Here is a 19,020-nt window from a genome sequence, read left to right on the forward strand (position 1 = left end):
ATCCCAGTAACTGAGCAGATTGTGAAATACTCAGACCGGCCCGTCTGGCACCAACAACCATGCCACGCTCAAAATTGCTTAAATCACCTTTCTTTCCCATTCTGACATTCAGTTTGGAGTTCAGGAGATTGTCTTGACCAGGACCACACCCCTAAATGCATTGAAGCAACTGCCATGTGATTGGTTGATTAGATAATTGCATTAATGAGAAATTGAACAGGTGTTCCTAATAATCCTTTAGGTGAGTGTATATAGGAAAACAGTATGCAACCTTCTTCCTGTGTCGCACAGCCACAAACACAGCCTCCTCTCTCACACACACACATTTACTCTCGTCACCCTCTCCCTCACACACACACTCCCGCTTTCTCCTCCACTGTCAAACACATGACACGTTTATTTTCAGAGTCAGAAACTGAACAAAATTGGCCTCAATTAATGCACAGAATATATTATTCATCGTGCTGTCACTGAGTTTAAAAGACACGGCTGACATTTCAACTTTATATTTGTAAAACATTTTATATACACATATCCTCAAACATAATTCAGTGAACAAAACACCTTCATACCACGTGGGCGTAGCAAACGTGTGTGTGTTACATTTTTTCCCCAATTTATCCAATATTAATTAGACACATGAAGCGCTAATATATTTATTTCTCGTCCCTGAAATAATGAAAATTAAACAATAAGATTTAAAAAAAATATTTCCTTCTGTGCATTTCAACAAAATTCTGCGAACAACCTTATTTTGCCTATTCTTTCAAATCCTACTCTGACCAGTAGAGGGCAATCTACTGGATAGAGGAAAAAATTGGAGAAATTACCCACAGAGCTAAAGCCTTGACACACAGCTGCCAATGTGCATCCCACTGGGCTGGTGTAGGGGACCATGACCAAAGAAGGGCTGACCCAGCAGAGGGGAATTTTCACGCCATGTGGGTGTCAGAAGCTGACGGTCCTGAGATGTACCTAACACAGGGCCTGTCTGTCTGCACTGAGTACAGTCTGTATGTTTCCCATGGTGAGGATGCCGCTCTGGAGTTTGTGAGGTCATCGACACACTCGCAAAATGTGGCAATACTGACCCCAATCTCTCATCAATCTTTTAATGCCATATAATCTGCTAATATAACATTACTCTTCTTCCAAATCCTCCTCTGATCAGTAGAGAGAAGTCTGGAAAACAGACGGCTTGAAAACAAAGTAACAGCGATTCAAACAACATCTTACCAAAACGTGTGTGTGATGCTTATGCTGGGTGACGATAGTCACAGTATCGGCCATCTTAAACTATGGATATAAAGCAGATTATTTATACACAACAGGCCAGAAGTTTGGGCTCCGATTTAAAAAAATAAAATAAAAAATGATAATGATAATGAATGCGATTGTCAAAGTACGAATTTCGTCAAAATAACCACCCCTTGCCTTTATCACAGCAGCAGATTCACAGCATCCTTGCCAGCAAATTTTGCAAATAACTTGTATCCAAACCCTCCCAGCACCCTTTCGGGCATGCAGACAGTTCTGTCTCATTTGCTAGATGCTCATTTCAAACGTCTTGGTCCAACTCAACCCATGGATGGACTTTTGTCCGTCAGTAAGACCTGCGCCCTGTCCTGAATACTCCAGTGTTTGTGTTATTTAACCTGGGGTAGTCTTTTTTTCTAACACCTCAAAGTGAAGGTTTTCTGGCAGTAACTCAACCATACAGCCCAGTTGCTCTCAGTCTTCACTTGACTGTACTGGTTTCTCTCTGTTCACACTAATCGCAGACCTCAGACCATTACAGTCATCTTCCAATTTCTTTTGCACATCACAACTAAGTGTTAATCTTCAGCCTTTGATGTCACTTTCCTTGTTTTCCTTGCACTAGACTGTTTCTGGTCACTGTTGCTTTCTGTCAACCTTTTCCTCTGTAAACAGCAGGTCACTGCATGCTTGGACACATTTTACATTCTGGCTATCTGGCGATGAGAGAACGCTTCTTCACTCAAAATTTCAATTTGAACCCCTCTGTTACATTGTCAGCTTTGAGTTCTAGCCATTACAAGCACAAAAATAGCAAATATTGATAAAAAATTCTGACTTAGTGTGATACAATACAACAGAAGTTTGAAGAGAGGAGCAGACAGTGCATTAAACCTCTGACAAACTGATGTGGGACAAGGCAGACATGTGATTATCGTTTAGTTTATTAAGACACAATCAGGAGAAGCCAGGAGCAAATCAGGTTATGACATCAGTAAATAGAATTTCAACACAAAGTGAGTGTCAATGCACCAAAGACAGACCTGATATGTCTTCTACAAAACCAATAGTTTCAGCCTTTGTGGCTAAATAATGTGTTACTACAAGCTTTAAAATACTAAAAATTATTTTGTTAACATTTCTAATATTTTCTTCTAATAAAAGTTTGACAAAGCAGTGTATTTTTTTTGGTGCCACTTTACAATAAGGCTAACCATATGAAGAGTCTATGAATGGTTTATAATCTGGTTATTAATTGTAGATTAGTAATGGTACTAATTGTAAAGGTTGCAGCACTTATTAGTAGACAATTTAAAACAAGTTATAACAGTTTTCTTTTTATTAATGAGTTACTACTAGGGGTGTGCAAAGCAGCCGGTATTTGTATCTGTATTTGTATTTGTTGAGGGGGGAAAAGTATTTGTATTCGTATTCGAGTAAAATTCAAAATAGGCGTAAAAATCCATTTTTTTTGCGTTGCACTTCTAATTTACGCTATAGTGTAAGTATTCTTTAATTATATCCATTATAATAATTATGGATATACAGTAGACAGAGTAACTTAAACGTACCATATAACTCCTACAAGTGCATACAATTCGACACAACTACACAAGCATTGTTTTAACCTTTTTAACCAAACGTTAACGTTACTCTGTCAACAGCCTATTGTCTAAATTACCGAGCTAACAGAGCTACGTAAACAGAGCGAACATGAGAGCACCTGATTGCAGACGTCAATAATGCAGCGTAATGGAATAATCTCCCGATCAAACTCTGCTTCCCGAAAGTTATAAACTGCCTCCGGAACCCAGTTAAGGTACAAAAATCTATTCAACAAAAATAGTGATACAGTTAAGTCTTTTTTCGCTCAGCCGAGCCTTCTCTGTTACTGTGTGGAGCAGCCTGTGTCAGTCACCTCTTTTACAACCCCCCCCCCGACTCCTGAACTCACTCACTCATCCGGGCATGCACTGCGGTCTCAAGAGGAAACGCAGATTTTTGATATAAAGTTTTTCTTGTTCCCGAATACAAATATTTTTTTAAGTATTTGTTCGAAATAAGTATTCGTAAAAAACACATTATTTGTGCCTTTCCGAATACCGTATTCGGGTTCGGCTCCACCCCTAGTTACTACCATTTACCAGGCAAAAGGGAGCCTTATTGTAAAGTGGTACCTTTTTTAATATCTGAGGGGGGCCTAAATTTCTGGCCGCCAGTGTACATACACTGTATTTTTACTATATTTTTACACGCCTCTCAGTCTGCTCATACTTCCTCTCCAGTCTGTGTCCTTCTCTGCGCTCCTGTTACTCCTCCTCCAGGCTGCCTGCCTGCCATACCTTCATTTTGCTTTACACCTCCCCTTTGCAACCTTCCCCTGCATCGCTCTTCTCCTCACTTTGCTCCTCCACTCTCTCTCTCTCCCTCCCTCTCCCTCACTTCCGCGTTTCTCCTGGCCCCCTCTCCTCCTGGTCACTCTGGGCTCCGTCTCTCGCTCCGACTGCAGTGTTAGGAGAGTTTCACTGGCACACTTGATCCAGTGCATCAGTTCCTGCAGGACCCTGTAGATCCAGACCTTCAGCGCGAAAATGTTGCCATTTTCTGAGCCATCTGTAGACTTGCAGGGGATGGAATGAGAAGCAGAAATATGTAGGAGAGCAAGAAGAGAGAGACCACCATTCACTTTCATAGTAAAATGAGTATGGTTAAATTATTTCGTTATTGTTTTTTTCTAAAAAAAAAATATAAGAACTGGATAAATAAAATTAAAATAAGTATTAGTGACCTGGGCTTGACAAGGGTCTTCCCTAAACATGAATCTTCCTTGTTTAGAGTACATTAAAACTCATATTTATCAAACCCTTTCTAAACTACTTCCTATCACAGAGAGGCGCTGTGTGACGAAATGCACTTTACCTCTGTGTGAGAAGCGAGTGCCGTCACTCTCTCTCCCCTTGTGAGGAGCTTCATGCTCTGGAGGAGATCCCCAAGTCTGGCTTTCACTATGTTTTGCATTTTCCTGTAGTCTCCTCCCACCTGGATTCCAAACTCCTCCTCCTCCCTACGCATCACTGTCTCCAGGAACTCGAGGCACTGATGGAGGGCGGAATGCAGGATCCACAGCCGATCATCCGCCGAGAGATGGGGTGAGGTTGGGGGCAGGGTGATGATGCGATCCTTTGTCAATGTGATGTCTGAAGTGAAGCTCTCCTTCTCTTTCTGATGGTCGGAGGGAGCAGAGTAACAGTCAGAGACACTCACTGCCCAGCCCCAGCCTTCCCCCTAGCTGAAGAGTCACCCAAAGTGGGCACCATGAAGCTTGGCAAACAATCACCAGGGCAACCTGACAAAGGATCTGATTTTCAGTAACACAGTATACAGGGACGGATTACGGACCGGGCCAGCGGGGCTGCTGCCCAGGGGCCCTTGGGGTGCAGGGGGCCCGTGGGGCCCCTAGCCCAAAACAATTTGCAACGCTTATCAACAATGTATTTTCGTTTGTCTATTTTAGAGGGCCTACATTCTTTGATCCTCTGCCTACAAGGGCCCCTGACCCTATAGGGCCTCTGATGGAAACATGGAGGGAGGGCGTTTGGTTGCCAAGGGCCCTTGAATTGTGGTTGCGAACGTTTTGCCCAGGGGCCCACACAACCCATAATCCGTCCCTGACAGTATAGCATCAACAGGCCAACATCAGAGTCACTAAGTGTGCCAAGAAAAGTGTGCCAAGAAAACATCCCCCACACCATTACACCACCACCACCAGCCTGCACAGTGGTAACAAGGCATGATGGATCCATGTTCTCATTCTGTTTATGCCAAATTCTGACTCTACCATTTGAATGTCTCAACAGAAATCGAGACTCATCAGACCAGGCAACATTTTTCCAGTCTTCAACTGTCCAATTTTGGTGAGCTCGTGCAAATTGTAGCCTCTTTTTCCTATTTGTAGTGGAGATGAGTGGTACCCGGTGGGGTCTTCTGCTGTTGTAGCCCATCCGCCTCAAGGTTGTGCGTGTTGTGGCTTCACAAATGCTTTGCTGCATACCTCGGTTGTAACGAGTGGTTATTTCAGTCAAAGTTGCTCTTCTATCAGCTTGAATCAGTCGGCCCATTCTCCTCTGACCTCTAGCATCAACAAGGCATTTTCGCCCACAGGACTGCCGCATACTGGATGTTTTTCCCTTTGCACACCATTCTTTGTAAACCCTAGAAATGGCTGTGCGTGAAAATCCCAGTAACTGAGCAGATTGTGAAATACTCAGACCGGCCCGTCTGGCACCAACAACCATACCACGCTCAAAATTGCTTAAATCACCTTTCTTTCCCATTCTGACATTCAGTTTGGAGTTCAGGAGATTGTCCTGACCAGGACCACACCCCTAAATGCATTGAAGCAACTGCCATGTGATTGGTTGATTAGATAATTGCATTAATGAGAAATTGAACAGGTGTTCCTAATAATCCTTTAGGTGAGTGTATACTTGCATAAACAGAACAATCAAATATTCATGAACGGGTTTGGATTGGATACTGTGCCCGATTCTAAGGCTGGCAGACTGGTTTTTCATTGGACCATTGAGGACAGCCCTTAACCCTAATTACTCCAGGACTTGCCTGAACCTGCTTTTTTTTAAAAAAAATGTAGGAGCCTCTGCCAAAATAAATAAAATGCACATTAAGTGTCAATACTGATAGAACACTGCAAGTTCAATCTAAAAGTCTACTTGTGAGACCATTAACTCAGATCACCTTGAAAACCTTTTGGAAAGTCTGCAAAGTAATGGAAAAGATGTGTCGTCAAATGAGGCACGCGGACAAGTACGGACTAGGTTTTAATGCGACTCCCACAAGCGCCGCGCCTTTGCTTTGCGGTTACTGGAAGTGCCAGCGGAGGCAGAGGGGAAGCGGAGAGAGTTTTCTAATCCCCTGCGAACTCGGACCTAAACGCCGTGCGTGGGGGTGGCGAAGCTTCGCAAAGAGCCCACAGGCGGCGCCTGCGTGGGTCTGAACTTGCCGAAAAATTCGCTGCCTGTTCCCGGCTCAGCGCCTCCACATTCTTCCCATACACGTTTTATATATATAAAATACAAAAATCATATATAGGTAAGGAAAATTATATGAAACCTAATATGCAGGCCTAAAACACGAGGCAAGTAGAACATGTTTAATAAGCAAATGTACTCCCCTTCGACCTAATGTCTTGTAATGTAAGTGGATGGGATACGGCGGCTCCCCTTGCCGGTGGTAATACGGATACTTACGTAGAGCTTCAGCAGTTCAGTGCAGTTCCAGTGTAACAAGTCGGCCAGCGCAGCCGTTCTACCCGCCGCCGAGGATCCACCTGCCGCCGACAAGGAGCGCCTACTCCTGAGATCCATCACCACAAACTGCGGAAGACTAATGGAATTCCTCTGAACTGCCAATTTAATATCGAAAAATGGAGTAACAACTTTAATGCAGTTGTTACTTTCGATAAAACTCGCGCATCCTGCTGTTCTCTGCTCCTAACGTAAACTCAGACCATTAAACTGAACTAGGCTTTTATTCTTATGAGTTAGTTTCATCCGATCAAAACTATGCGAAATGCGCACTATCCAGTGACTGGATGCCCCTTTTTGGTGAAGCTGCAGCCTGCGGCGTTTATGTTTCACGCTGTCCGGAACTTAGGTTACCCGTTTACGGTATTAGGTTTCACATCCAGCCCCAGCTCCCTCCCGACAGAAAAACGGCGGAGTTTAAAATGCTGGAGTCCGAAAGACTCTTCAGTGGGACAACCCAGTAGGAGTAGGGGGAGCGAAGCAACGGTTCGCCTGACGTTCAATGCATCAATGGAGTCGTTTATGTGCTTTTAGTGACCCACCTGAATTAATTGCATGAGAAAGTTCCATGTACATTCAATGAAAATGTTTTTCTATCCATCTTCATACCCGTCTATCCTGAGTATGCATTTGGGTATCTGTTTTAGTGCTTATCGTTTATTTTCACGTCATCAGGCATTCGAAGATCTGTAGCCAGCACACTAATAATTTCAAAAGTGCTCCAGGGACTCTATGAGCCCAAGCTTTCCTTATTTCCATGTAGCTTCGAACATGAACATCTGCTAAATAATGCAATGTGTTATATAATAAAGGATTTTATAAATAAAAGTAATTGTGATAATGAAATAAGTTCTTTTATGTTTTCTTTATATATTCCATTAATTCAATGAATTGGCTGAAACGTATGTTGGCAATATAGTTGGGTACCACCGGTCAAATCTCTATAGAGAATTACATTTCAATTCAATTTTATTTGTATAGCGAATTTCACATCATTACATTGTCTCAAATGCCCCCAGAGGGCAAGTCTGAGGCGACAGTGGTAAGGAAAAACTCCCTAGAAGGAAGAAACCTTGCGAGGAGCCAGACTCAAAGGGGACTCCAACCTCTAGGGGCTGGCAGAGGAAGTCAAATTAACAAAGTCTTGATTAATACGCTCCAGGTGAAAATGCGGAATCACTGGCCAGTAGGGCAGGCAGGAGAGACATCACAGGCAGCAGGGCGGGTCATTTCAAGGCGCTGCTATAGAGAAGTTAGGATATGTCATTATATTCCGAGGAAACTATGAATAGACCTGATGAAGCAAGATACTAAAAACTGCATTTTAATACGCAGTGTTACTCAGGAGCAGGGTATGACGCATAATCCTCAGCTACGTGAATACAGTGGGGTCTCTGCGGTCGCCACTGGCTTCTCTTGCTTTTTGGCTCATTTATTTGTAATTAAATAACAATGTGATGACCAGACAATAAAAGCACGGACACCTCCATTTGTTGTGGGAGGGAAACTCACGTCACCTTTGCGCCTATCATATAGCTCTGGGGTGCAGAAACCGGAAGTGACGTGTATACAGCGCTCGACCTGATCCAGCGGCGCGAGCTGCTCGATTCGGCTGGTTGATTTACTGCAGCTTGTCATTTTCATTGCCCCCATTTCCCTTCATCTTCGCGTTCGAGACGTCGAAGATCTGTGTCCTCGAGCTATTGGACGAAGCCCGGCTGAACCCTGTCCAGCTCGTTTAAACGGGTCGGCCGCTTACAGATCGATCGTAGAGACGGCTGTGAAACTGCCTGGTCCGGGGTGTCAGAATAGGGATCGAAGACGCTCCTTTCATTAAACCGCATGGCTAACTAAGGGGTATGTCGGCGAATGCGCTTCCTCTGGTGGGCTACGGCTCGTCGTCCGACTCGGACAGCGACGCTGGGGAGCAACGGTAAGAGCCAGACACCACATGCGTTATTTCCTGACGGTTTTCCGTATTATATTAGCGTATAGTTATTCTCTCGCCCGCTACATGTTATATTCACGATTTTCCTTTCCAAGGCTGGGAATCATATTTGTATTTCTTCATATATTTTATGTATTCTTGGTGTCATAGCATGGTCGCCCCGGTACAGCAGACATTTGTATCCACTGCGCCACCTGCTGGCCTGAACTGCAGAAGCTGTTCCCAACTGGCGCCTGTCCTGTAACTAGTCTTTGCCACCATTAATTTAGTCCACTGGACACAGTACACTGTCCTGTTGTATATAGACAGATTCACATTGGATACCTTAATGATCACAGTCAAAATATGTTCAGATGCAGTAGGAAAAACACTTAATAGACCTGTAAATGTGTTTTTGTAGCCAGCATGAGACGGATGGACACAATGAGAGTGGAACCAAAATGAAGAGTCAGAATTTGTTACTGGAGTCAGGATTTGGGTCCAGTTCCAGTTCTGACTCTGAAGAGAATCCCAACGTGCAGACTGGCCCAGAAGTACCAGTCGAGCCAGAGGCCAACGTCCCGGCCTCAGCAACACCACAGCCTGGCGGCAGACTGCCACCACCGCCCCCCAGTGTGCTGTTTGGCAGCAGCGTGTTTGCCAACCCATTCAAAGAGCAGGCGGAGGAACAGCTAAGCTTCCTGCAGAAACATGTGCCCCTGACCGCGCAGGCCCGGCCCTCACACATAGGGGGCCGCGGCATGTGCGTTGCATATCGGCGGGACGGCCGCTGTCGCTTTGGCAGCAGCTGCAAGTTTGCCCACGACAGCGACCTGCAGATACCCGTGGACGGCCAAAGGGGCACCGTACCCAGCCACCAGAGCAATCTCAGCAGCTCGGCCCAACAAAGCACGGCCAAGGAGCCAGAGGGAGACTCAGTGGAGGTACTGGAGGAAGTGGGGAGGAGGAAGAGGAAGGTGGGGCTGAGTGACAGTCTGACGCCCCCCAAGAAAGCCCTGAAACAGTACAAGGCACAGAGGAAGAAAGAGGGGCTCAGTCCGCTTTCTTGAGCACATTAGACTTTGCCATTTTAGATGTGTACAGATGACAGCTGAGACTAACAATATCACTGTAGGTGACTGTGATGTCTCTTCCTATATGACTTCAATAAATGTTTCTAACATACCACTCAGTGAACACATATGTACTACTTGGAAAATATCATGTATTATGTGAATAAAGCTGTCATCAAATGCCAAAGTAGGTTAAATCAAAGAGTACTACATCCAGTCATATTTAGGATTTTAAAAAAATGTCATCTTTTAATTAAATGGACATTTGTATTCACCCACTATAACCTTCCAATTAAAGTGGTGAGTCACACCCAACAGTCTGCATGAGTTACAGCAGCCAGGATTGGCAGCTTTACCTGCTGCTCTCATTCTAATCACACATTTGTTTTGCTATAAACATCTAAAAGGTTCCACAGTACATGACAATTCCACCCGCTGCAGGCTTCAGAAACCGCACCTCAGAGAAATGTTGCAACTACAACTTGCAGACAGAGGAGGGTGCCAGAGTTACAACTACAAAGACAGCTGCATTACACTCCAGATAGGAGGGGTGCTGTAACTGAGAACCATTTAAAATTGCTATTATAATTCATAAACAGTCTAAAAATAGTGCACATAACATATTCAGTTGCAAAACTGATGGAGGCATTTATAATACTTAAATATAATGCTTTAACTCACAATGTTTTTTTGACAACACAGCAAGAAGTAGTTAATAAATTAAATGTAAAATACGGTAAACACCTCCTAAGTATGTTATACACGGTTCTTCAGGAAGTGACAGAGAGCTGGAGCAGTGAAGAGGGATTCGAGACATCCACCCTGACATTAACCAGCTTCAAAACTGCCACTGTCTCACACACGCACAGCAAATCAGAGGTGCAAGAGATGCAAGTCTAGGGACGGAGTGATGTGGTAAAGTTGGGGGAAAAAAATAAAGAATGATCAGATCTGTTCCCTGATGTAGTAGCATCTAAGTAATTATCCAGCTTTGCAGTCTGGACATGGTTTCATGCAGTTTAATAGCCCCTCCCACAAAAGCCACGAGGGCTTTTATCATCTTTCCATCTTCTTCCTCTTGTAAAATAACACCCATTGAGAAATTGTGGGAGCCTGATTGGCTCTTCCCTTTCAGTCAACCATCTAGAGCAGTTCATGATGTGTCTCGTGCTGGACGTGACCCTCTGGCCTTTCCAGAAGCACCGGTCTTGAACCGCCCTCATCCACCCTCTGCCAGCCCATACCCCCCTCCCCTGCGGAGATGGCATGCTGTTCGAGGGAGGCAGAGCTCTGTGGAGTGGGAGCCGCACCAGATGAAGGGGGACCGGAGATGGCGCAGTCAAGCTCCACGAGGTCCTGTGAATGTGGTGGGAGGGGGGATGGCGGTGCTAGGGAGGCCACACCCGGCAGGAGCTGAAGCTGGGGGCTGCCAGCTGGTAAGGACAAAGTGAGTGATATGGGTACCTGCAAGGCATGAAGGCTCGTCCCCTGGTTAAGCACCACCACTTGCTCCACTGGCTCCGGCGCAGGCTCTGCCCCTGAGCCCCCACCCTCCACACCCCCCCCAGCCAGCAAAGAGCTCGGCGTGGTGATAAGGGCTCCCGCATTGGCAGCCAGGGCCTCCGCGATCAGAACCTCTGGGTGGCTTTTGGCCTTGTGAGCCACCACGCTGTCCTTCTTCTCAAACTTCTTGCCACAGATGCTACAGGAGAATTGGTAGAAGGCGTCGGCATCGTGCTTCTTCATGTGCCAGTTGAGCGAGGCCTTCTGCCTGCAGGTGAAGCCGCAGATCTCACACCTGGCACAGAGAGAGAGGTCAGAAGTGCTACAGGCCCGGAGAGCTACAGGCGAAGCTGGAACATAGAATAAAACACTCATTCCAGACCTGTGAAATTCGGCCTTATGCTCACCTGACTGAATGAGAGCAGCTCCTCTGATATCAGACATTACACATTGATTCCCTTAAGTCCCTCCACCAGGCAGCTGCAAACTGCACTTTAAATATTTCCTCAAATAATTTTCTGCAACGTTTTATCTTTTTATAGATTTCTATATATTTAGCAATTATTTTAACTTTTGTTATTCTTTTTTGTTATCCTTCTGCCTTGTTTGATCCACGGTCTGGAGTTGCAGCAATTTCATTTCACTGCTGGGGTACCACTACATTCATGTATGGGACAAATAAAAATCTTGAGTCTTGGTTTGCAGTGCCAGCTGAAGCCCACAGGGGGCAGCACATGAAGAGGAAGGGACTCACTGCAGGGGCTTCTCCCCCGTATGGATCATGCGGTGCACAGCCAGGTTGTGGGAGCTCTTGAAGGCCCGGGCACAGTATTCACAGATGTAGTCCCTCTGATCTGGAGGAGATGACAGACAGCTCCACATAGTCCATCAGCCTTTTGGAGTGCCCGATTTACACTCAACCCATTTTTCCCAGTTTCGGCAGTGTTACTCCCCGTTTACCTGTGTGATGCTTGGCGTGCCTGAGGAGCTGCTTCTGAAGCCGAAACAGCCTCCCGCACGAGGGGTGGGGGCAGACGTACTTTTTCTTCAGAAGGTGCTGGTACTTAATGTGGTGCTGAAATGATGAGTGGAGAAGGAATGTCCGTCATGCCGGACCGCCACGCACGCTCAACGTGATAACCGCTCGCCATGGTTACCAGAGCGAACCTGCAGGTAGCGCGGGTGGGCCAGGACCGTGCCGCAGCCCTCCATCTCACAGCGTACATACTGCACGGGCGGCTTCTTCCTGTGTGGACACCACAAGAGCGCAGCTTTGAGGGCTAGGAAGACCCAACGGTCACGCAATATCAAGTGCTAACAGATTATCTGTTTGGCGCATAAATTCAACTCAAGAGACGCGACGATAGTCATTCAATTCCTGTAAGATCTCAGAGGCTCCTTCTAACATACCATGAGGTTCGTACACTCCGTGGCAGAAACCACGACAAAGGCAAAAAGGCAACGCTTTCGCCCCCTGCTGGATAGCAGCCGTCATGCAGCTCACAGGCTTTAGTTTCACCAGGTTCAGTCTCACTTATCACAAACTGTATGATATGTATGATGTCAAAACAGCCATCCAAACAGCTTGTTGTTAACCAATGTCCTTCACTTGTGTTTATCCCAGTGTGATAGGCTGTGCCTTGGAATCAGTCAGCATGACAGCTTCAATACAAACTAATAGTAAAACTTTACCTTCTTTTCGGAAGACGAGGGCTTTTATCATCTTTCCGTCGTCTTCCTCTTCTAAGAGAAGAAATCAGTTACTGTATGCCCATCCTCATCCACATCCATTTTAATTATCAGACGACAGTTTTACTGCTTGTTTATACAGATAGACTCCGTAATTTAGGTAATGTGCTCTGCCTAAGGCTGCAGGAGTGAGGAGATGGCAGGAACCTTTCAGTCAGTGTGTAACCTTCTCACCATCTATCATCTCCAATCTACATTACATCACTCACTTCCTAGGTGGCTCTGTCGTATCCCCAAACTCGTTCTCCAGTTTCACATCCATCTCCTCTCCTCCCTCTTTTTTTATATCTGTCCCTTTATCACACACTTTTTCTTTTTTCTCCCTTGGAAGCTTTGCAGGTTTTCGTCTTGGTTTTGGGTTGGTCCTGTGAGAAAGGGAAAGGCAAGTCTTGCTCTGTCTCTCACTTGCTCCAATGCATGCACTCATGCACACAGAGAAAATTACCTCTTGTTCTGTGGTTCATAGCTCTGATCATTGAGGTCATCCCTGAAAGGAAGATCTTCCTCACTGGTAATCTCCTCACTAGAAGAGACATTTTAAGTGCACTTGCAAAAAGAGGATTACCTCCCTTTTGACATTAATCACAATAATGTAATAATTCATATTTGGGAACACAAGTAAGCTAGGACTATAGGTAGTAAATGCACTGCTCATCTTGCACAGTGAACTGTACCTGTCAATGTAAGGTATGTAGTTCTGATCTGTCAGGTCATCCACAAAAGAAGCCTCTTCCTCATCCATCACTTCATCTTCCTCATCACTGAGAAATACAGATACTCATTAAAAGAATGTGAAGTCAGACTGATTACATGTATTAGCTATTAACCAACTGCAGTGTTTGTTTCAACGAATGTTCAGATTTTATATGAATGCATGGGAATGTAAATTCTGACTGAATTTTGCAGTGGATATATCAATCTGTGCTGTCGATCTCAGTCCCTATCTGCAGCAAGCCACTATATACACCGAGACCTTTACCTCACCTCAGAGACTGCGGCAGTGCATAAGAGCCCATCACTCACCTGGCCTGGGCACTGTCGGCCACAGCCTTGTCTGCCACTGAAACCGAACACAGAGTGAAGGTGACATTACAGCAGTCGGAACACAGGCTGGCACATGCACACGGCAAGGACACACTTGCCTAAACGGTCACAGACACTGACACATGCAGATAATCAGCAAAAGGGTAAGAGAAAGGCACCCAGGGCCATGGCAAGCCTGACATACCATAAGAGGCCTCAGTGCCTGGCTCGCTCTTGCACAGCGACGTGGGGAAAGGTCGAGAGCTGCGGGCAGAAGGGACACGGGGGCCGCACAGCCGCCGCATCCTCCGGGGTCTGGCTGACTGCACGGCTGCAGGGCACAAGGTGAGCTAATCACACAAAAGGGGCATCACAAGGCCAGAGGCACTACAGTGTAACACTGTGTGGAGTACAGACCAGAGAGCAGGTTATTATTAGACCACAGTGGTCAGCAACCTGCTCAATGCTATCCTGGGAGAGAGAGTTGATACAGAACAGGGAAGGAGACTGAACACTACTGAACATTAACACTGAACAGAGAGGGTTAACACAGTACAGTACAGTGACTTAACAATACTGTATATTAACACTGTACTGTGAGAGTTAATGCAGTACAGATGACTTAACACTACTGTTTCTTAACACTTAACAGAGAGGGTTAATACAGTACTGTAGTGACTAAACACCACTGTACATAAACACTACTGAGAGAGAAAGTTAATGCAGTAAAATGCAGGAACACTGACTGAACACTAAAGCGCAGCCCGAACATAATGGCGCTCACAGTTCAGTTCGAGAAGGTACCTTTAACACCCGGAGCATCTTTTTTCTCCTCGGAACTAAAAGGGGAAGACAAAAAGCGGAAATGAAACAGGTTAGAATAGTAACCCGAGAGCCAAACATGCGCTTTTCAAAACAGTCTAGCAAGGACAAGTTCGGTCTGCAAACGGCTCCACGTGTCGAACCGCCCGCAGTCACCGCAGGCCGCCATCCACGGGGACGGCGCGCGCGCCCGCGAGACAGGTGGAGGTCGCCTCGAGGGCGGGACTCGCCAACCGTCATGTGAGAGCACGCGCTCCGCCGCGCGTGGCACAAACACGAAAACATAAAGCGAGCTCGGCTGCACACGCAAAAGCCGATGGCTGGATGCCGCAGGACGGCGGCCGTGTGCAGTCTGTCCAGGCGAACAGCACGTAAACAAGGATTACTGCCAACACCATTTAAATATACTCACTCCACCGACAGGCCGCTGTCATCCCCCACGTCCCCTGAATTGCCGACGCGGGCTGCGGTGCTCCTCCTACGCCGCGGATACGCAAACTTCCTCTGGCTGTTAGCGTTACTGCTGTCCTCGGCATGTCTCCCAGCCTTGGCTCGGGCCGAGCGATCCCGTAGTACCCTTCCGGTGCCCGACGTAACTAATCCTTGATCAGAAAGGCCTATAGAGAGCACCCCGGTCTTCGAGCGACTCACCCCACGCCCTCGCAATTTTTTGCCTCGGGAGGGCGCCGCAGCAGGGGTCGTGAATGCTCCCGCGGCCTCCTCACCGGTGAGTTCGCTCTCTCCGCTCTTTCCGACGTTGCTCACCTCGGCTCGGTTTTTCTCCGAGTCCATGCCCTTCCTTATCTCCCACCCGCTCCCCCGAATGGGCTTATTTGCTCTTAAACTGATAAAGGAGAGCCACTCTTTAGCAGCAGAACCGTACGCCAACTATAAAAATATTATCACCTTTGTCTATAGCGAAACACCCCTCTTCTGAGAGTGGCCAGCTTAATGCCTAATTAATTTTCCCGCTAGCTAAATAAATAAGTTTTAAGTTATCTATTTAGTTTCGATATTCATTTTAAACAGCTAGACACTTTTTTGTTTCTTAAAGCTACAGAAAAGAAAGGGGGTGACCACCCTAAGCTTACACGGATTCCCTGCGTTTTTGTTGCGTCTCCTTTAAGTCAAATAAACAAAAAAAAAAGACTTCGTAACGTGTGACGTCTTTCTGCTGATATGTTTTGTGGGATTTGTAGTCTATAAAGGAGCGAGTTCCGCCCAACAAACCGCGTTCGGATGTCGTTTGTACGGCTTGTAAGTGGCCACTAGGTGTCAGTCATGCATGATATTAAGAGATGTGCCCTGCGATAATTTAAAGTTCATATTTCATAATTTTGTTTGGCTGAATATTAAAATACTTCAGATACCATACAGCAGGGATGGGCAATCTTACAGAAAGGGCTGTTGGGTATGCAGCTTTTTGCTGCAACTCCCCAATTAGATTAATAATTAGAGGACTGATTGACTGAGGAGTTCTCGTACCTGGGTTTAAACAGTTGAGTTAAAGGTTCCCAAACACCTGGATATACATGGGCCCTTTGAGGATAAGAGTGCCTATCCCTATATGGGGTGGGTCTTGGCCACAAACCGTCATTACACTGGAGCAGTGGGGGACCCACAACTGATTTTTTGAATGGGGCTCTAGTATTGATCCGTGCTTGCGGAAACTCATAAACATTTCAGTAAGGTATATTATGCTGCAAAAGTTTCATTCATACTGAACAGTGGGCCAACTATTCCATTATGCTTTTATGGAGGTATTTTATTATTTTCATCAACATTTTAACCCTTTCCCATGTTTGTGCCTTTACTGGGACACATTTTGATCATACATAGTATGGTACCTACTCTATGATCATGTCTGTCCTATAACCTTTTTTAGTCTTGAATTCATTTTATAAGTGTGCCTTTTACATGTAACCAAACAAAACACTTTTATTAAAAACACCTGAATCAATAGCACAATTATGTATTATGAAGCTGAATATGTCTAATAGAGAAAGACTGAATGACAATTATGGTAGTTACTAGAAGTATTAGTAATGGGGAAAGTTCTAGGTGTAACAGGGTTATATATATTTATGTAGGGTTGAGTTCCCCATACAACGAGTCAGGCAGTAATGATGCAGGATGTGTGAGATACTGAGAAGAAGCTGCAGGTGAAAGGGTGGAGCAGTGGAGAAACAAGTCAAAAGTGTTCCTCGTGTAGAATACAGAGAATCTCATAATAATCTGTGAAACACCTGGTAGGCGTGGCAGTAAGATTGCTCTGATTCTCAATTAAGAGAATTTGAGCAGCACAGCAGAGAGCGATTGGCCCTAAAGCAGAGATGACGGAAAAGCGAACAGAGAGCAGCCGGGTGCGTCTCCTTACAGAGGAGAACAAACGTCTTCTGACTATACAAAGCTCAATAAAGTGAATCAGCTTTAAAAAATCCTCATGTGCCCATGTGACATGAAGGCCCCTTGTCATTCTTGAGCTCACCAATTAAAAGGAACCAAACTGGTTTCTATAAGAAAAACCTGATACAGAAAGACTTACCTCATTGGGTCACTGTTATTTGAATGGTGTGAGGGTGGGCTTTTTAAAAAAAAAATCTTATCATTGTGTTTTATCAAGCAACAACAAAACATTAGGAGCAACTCACTGGGTTGTAAAAAATATATGGTTTTTCCAAAATGCCAAAACAATTCAAATGAGCTTTGTCGTCTGGAATTTGGTAATATTCAATTAAAATATTTCACTCTGAAATATATAAGGGGTCCTAATTCGTTAACCTTCAAATGGATGAATTGAGCGCAAGCCGACCTGAACGCACAGCAGATAATTGCAGGAAGTATCTCTGCCTGCGTGGGGTGTTGGCAGAATGACTGCATGTACAGTGCAGGGCTCGGTGCTACAGAGAAGAGAGATACCTTCCCCTGTCTTCCATGCTATTATCTGCTCCAGATATCTTTACTTGTAACACAAAACACATTCAACATACATAAAAAAATGAGTTTGGGGCACAATGTGAATGCATTATCCAAAATATGCGGGATTAGCGTGTCGTTCAGCTGGTTTGAACACTTGTGCTTCTGACAGTAAGGTCACCAGCTCAAATCCCAAGGTTGGCAGAATTAACTCACATTTGAGTTCCTGAGTGGGGATCTTAACCCCCGATTGCTCCTTGGACTGCCTGGCCTGCTTTTCTCAACTATATTTTACTTTTGATAAAAGCATCTGCTAAATTAAAAAAATGTAATGGCTCCATTTGTTAATGCGCTGCAGAATGACAGCTGACATAGTGCCCACTCGCTTACATATTTTTGCAGCGCATTGTGTAAAACAGCCCGTTTTACAGCAAACACTTGCAACATAGTCATATGCCCTAAAAATGTAGTGAATACACAAAAGTAAATACGTAATTAAGAGACACCAGCTGCTAGCGTCTAACAAAAATGCTTAATGAAGACCCATCTATCTTCAGAGCTCTTATGTTAGTCTGGGTCTCTGGGGCCTCGAACTAACCTCCATGAATATGTCAGCCGTACATTACATTCTGACCTTCAGCTGACCTTCAGCTTCAGTTTGCTGCATGACAAGCCATCGAAAGGCAAAGAGGCACCTAGAAAGTGCCAAATGTACACAGAGATGCTCATCAGTCATCCGAGTGGACCTGTGGGATGGCCGCTGGTGGATCTCCAAAGCTCACATCATGAGTTTCGAGGCAGCTGACTGCTAACCATTATAATTCTGAATCTTCTGATGCTCATTACTCCGGGTAGGGCCGTGCACATGAATGTCTCATCATGCCTGAGCCGATCCCTACATCCAGGAGAACCACACATGCTTTATCAGCTGACTCTGGGCAGGTAGCTTAGCCAGCCATGGGTGTTGGCTGCACCCTTCCCAGAACCTGCAGGATGTAGGGAAGCAGATCCATAACCGCGCTACCGTATGTCTGCTCCAGCTGTGACATCACAACGCATGACATCACAACATGACATCACAACGGCCAGTGCCGGGCAACCTATTAGGCAACAAAGGTGGCTGCCACCATCTTCTGAAAGGGTGCCAGCTTAGCAAGCCAATACCTCTCCACCTGCACGTGGTGCACCATCACAGGCAAATTGAGATTAAATACTGAAGTTTGCCGGGGTGACGCTGGTGGCGACATTTGCCTAGTGAATTTGAAATTTATCTTTATGTGACAATATAGGTGATCTGAAGATCAGGCCAAGTGGAAAATGCAAGGAGGAAAGCGAAGCACCTGTAAGTCCCCGTCTGACACACAGCAAGCTGTGAAATCGGTCCCAGCTCCTTTCCATGCCAGCAGCGACAGTGAGGATGGCATTT

General features: G+C 45.5%; 3 protein-coding genes across 4 annotated transcripts in view; 1 reads left to right on the forward strand and 2 right to left on the reverse strand.

The window, feature by feature from the left end:
* Positions 1-7,024, reverse strand: part of LOC111841228 (uncharacterized) — a 28,240-nt gene extending 21,216 nt beyond the window's left edge. The window contains exons 1-3 of one of the 2 annotated variants that reach the window (XR_011985484.1): positions 6,525-7,024; positions 4,177-4,479; positions 3,435-3,877 (exon numbers count right to left, since the gene is read on the reverse strand). Coding sequence is in view for 1 of the 2 variants with exons in the window: in XM_023806830.2 (XP_023662598.2) it covers positions 3,602-3,877; positions 4,177-4,479; positions 6,525-6,641 (696 nt within the window). In the remaining variant the exon portion in view is untranslated. Of the gene's footprint in view, positions 1-2,183; positions 3,878-4,176; positions 4,480-6,524 lie in introns of those variants that run through there. The other variant, XM_023806830.2, reaches the window with a different exon arrangement.
* Positions 7,025-8,081: 1,057 nt separating this feature from the next.
* Positions 8,082-9,696, forward strand: LOC111841227 (uncharacterized). Its single transcript, XM_023806827.2, has 2 exons — positions 8,082-8,514; positions 8,930-9,696. The coding sequence occupies exons 1-2, from the start codon at positions 8,441-8,443 to the stop codon at positions 9,576-9,578; spliced, it is 723 nt and encodes a 240-aa protein (XP_023662595.1). The 5' UTR covers positions 8,082-8,440; the 3' UTR covers positions 9,579-9,696.
* A 107-nt stretch (positions 9,697-9,803) lies between these two features.
* zfp91 (ZFP91 zinc finger protein, atypical E3 ubiquitin ligase) lies at positions 9,804-15,815 on the reverse strand. Its single transcript, XM_023806822.2, has 12 exons — positions 15,091-15,815; positions 14,661-14,695; positions 14,062-14,187; positions 13,857-13,893; positions 13,508-13,594; positions 13,279-13,356; positions 13,043-13,198; positions 12,777-12,827; positions 12,252-12,330; positions 12,045-12,159; positions 11,839-11,938; positions 9,804-11,379 (listed from the first exon to the last, which is right to left on the reverse strand). Exons 1-12 carry the CDS (start codon positions 15,468-15,470, stop codon positions 10,725-10,727), a joined length of 1,899 nt encoding a protein of 632 aa, XP_023662590.1. The 5' UTR covers positions 15,471-15,815; the 3' UTR covers positions 9,804-10,724.
* Between the last annotated feature and the right edge of the window lie 3,205 nt (positions 15,816-19,020).

Source organism: Paramormyrops kingsleyae, chromosome 25 (genome assembly GCF_048594095.1).
Source record: "Paramormyrops kingsleyae isolate MSU_618 chromosome 25, PKINGS_0.4, whole genome shotgun sequence".
In the NCBI taxonomy this organism is placed as follows: domain Eukaryota; kingdom Metazoa; phylum Chordata; class Actinopteri; order Osteoglossiformes; family Mormyridae; genus Paramormyrops; species Paramormyrops kingsleyae.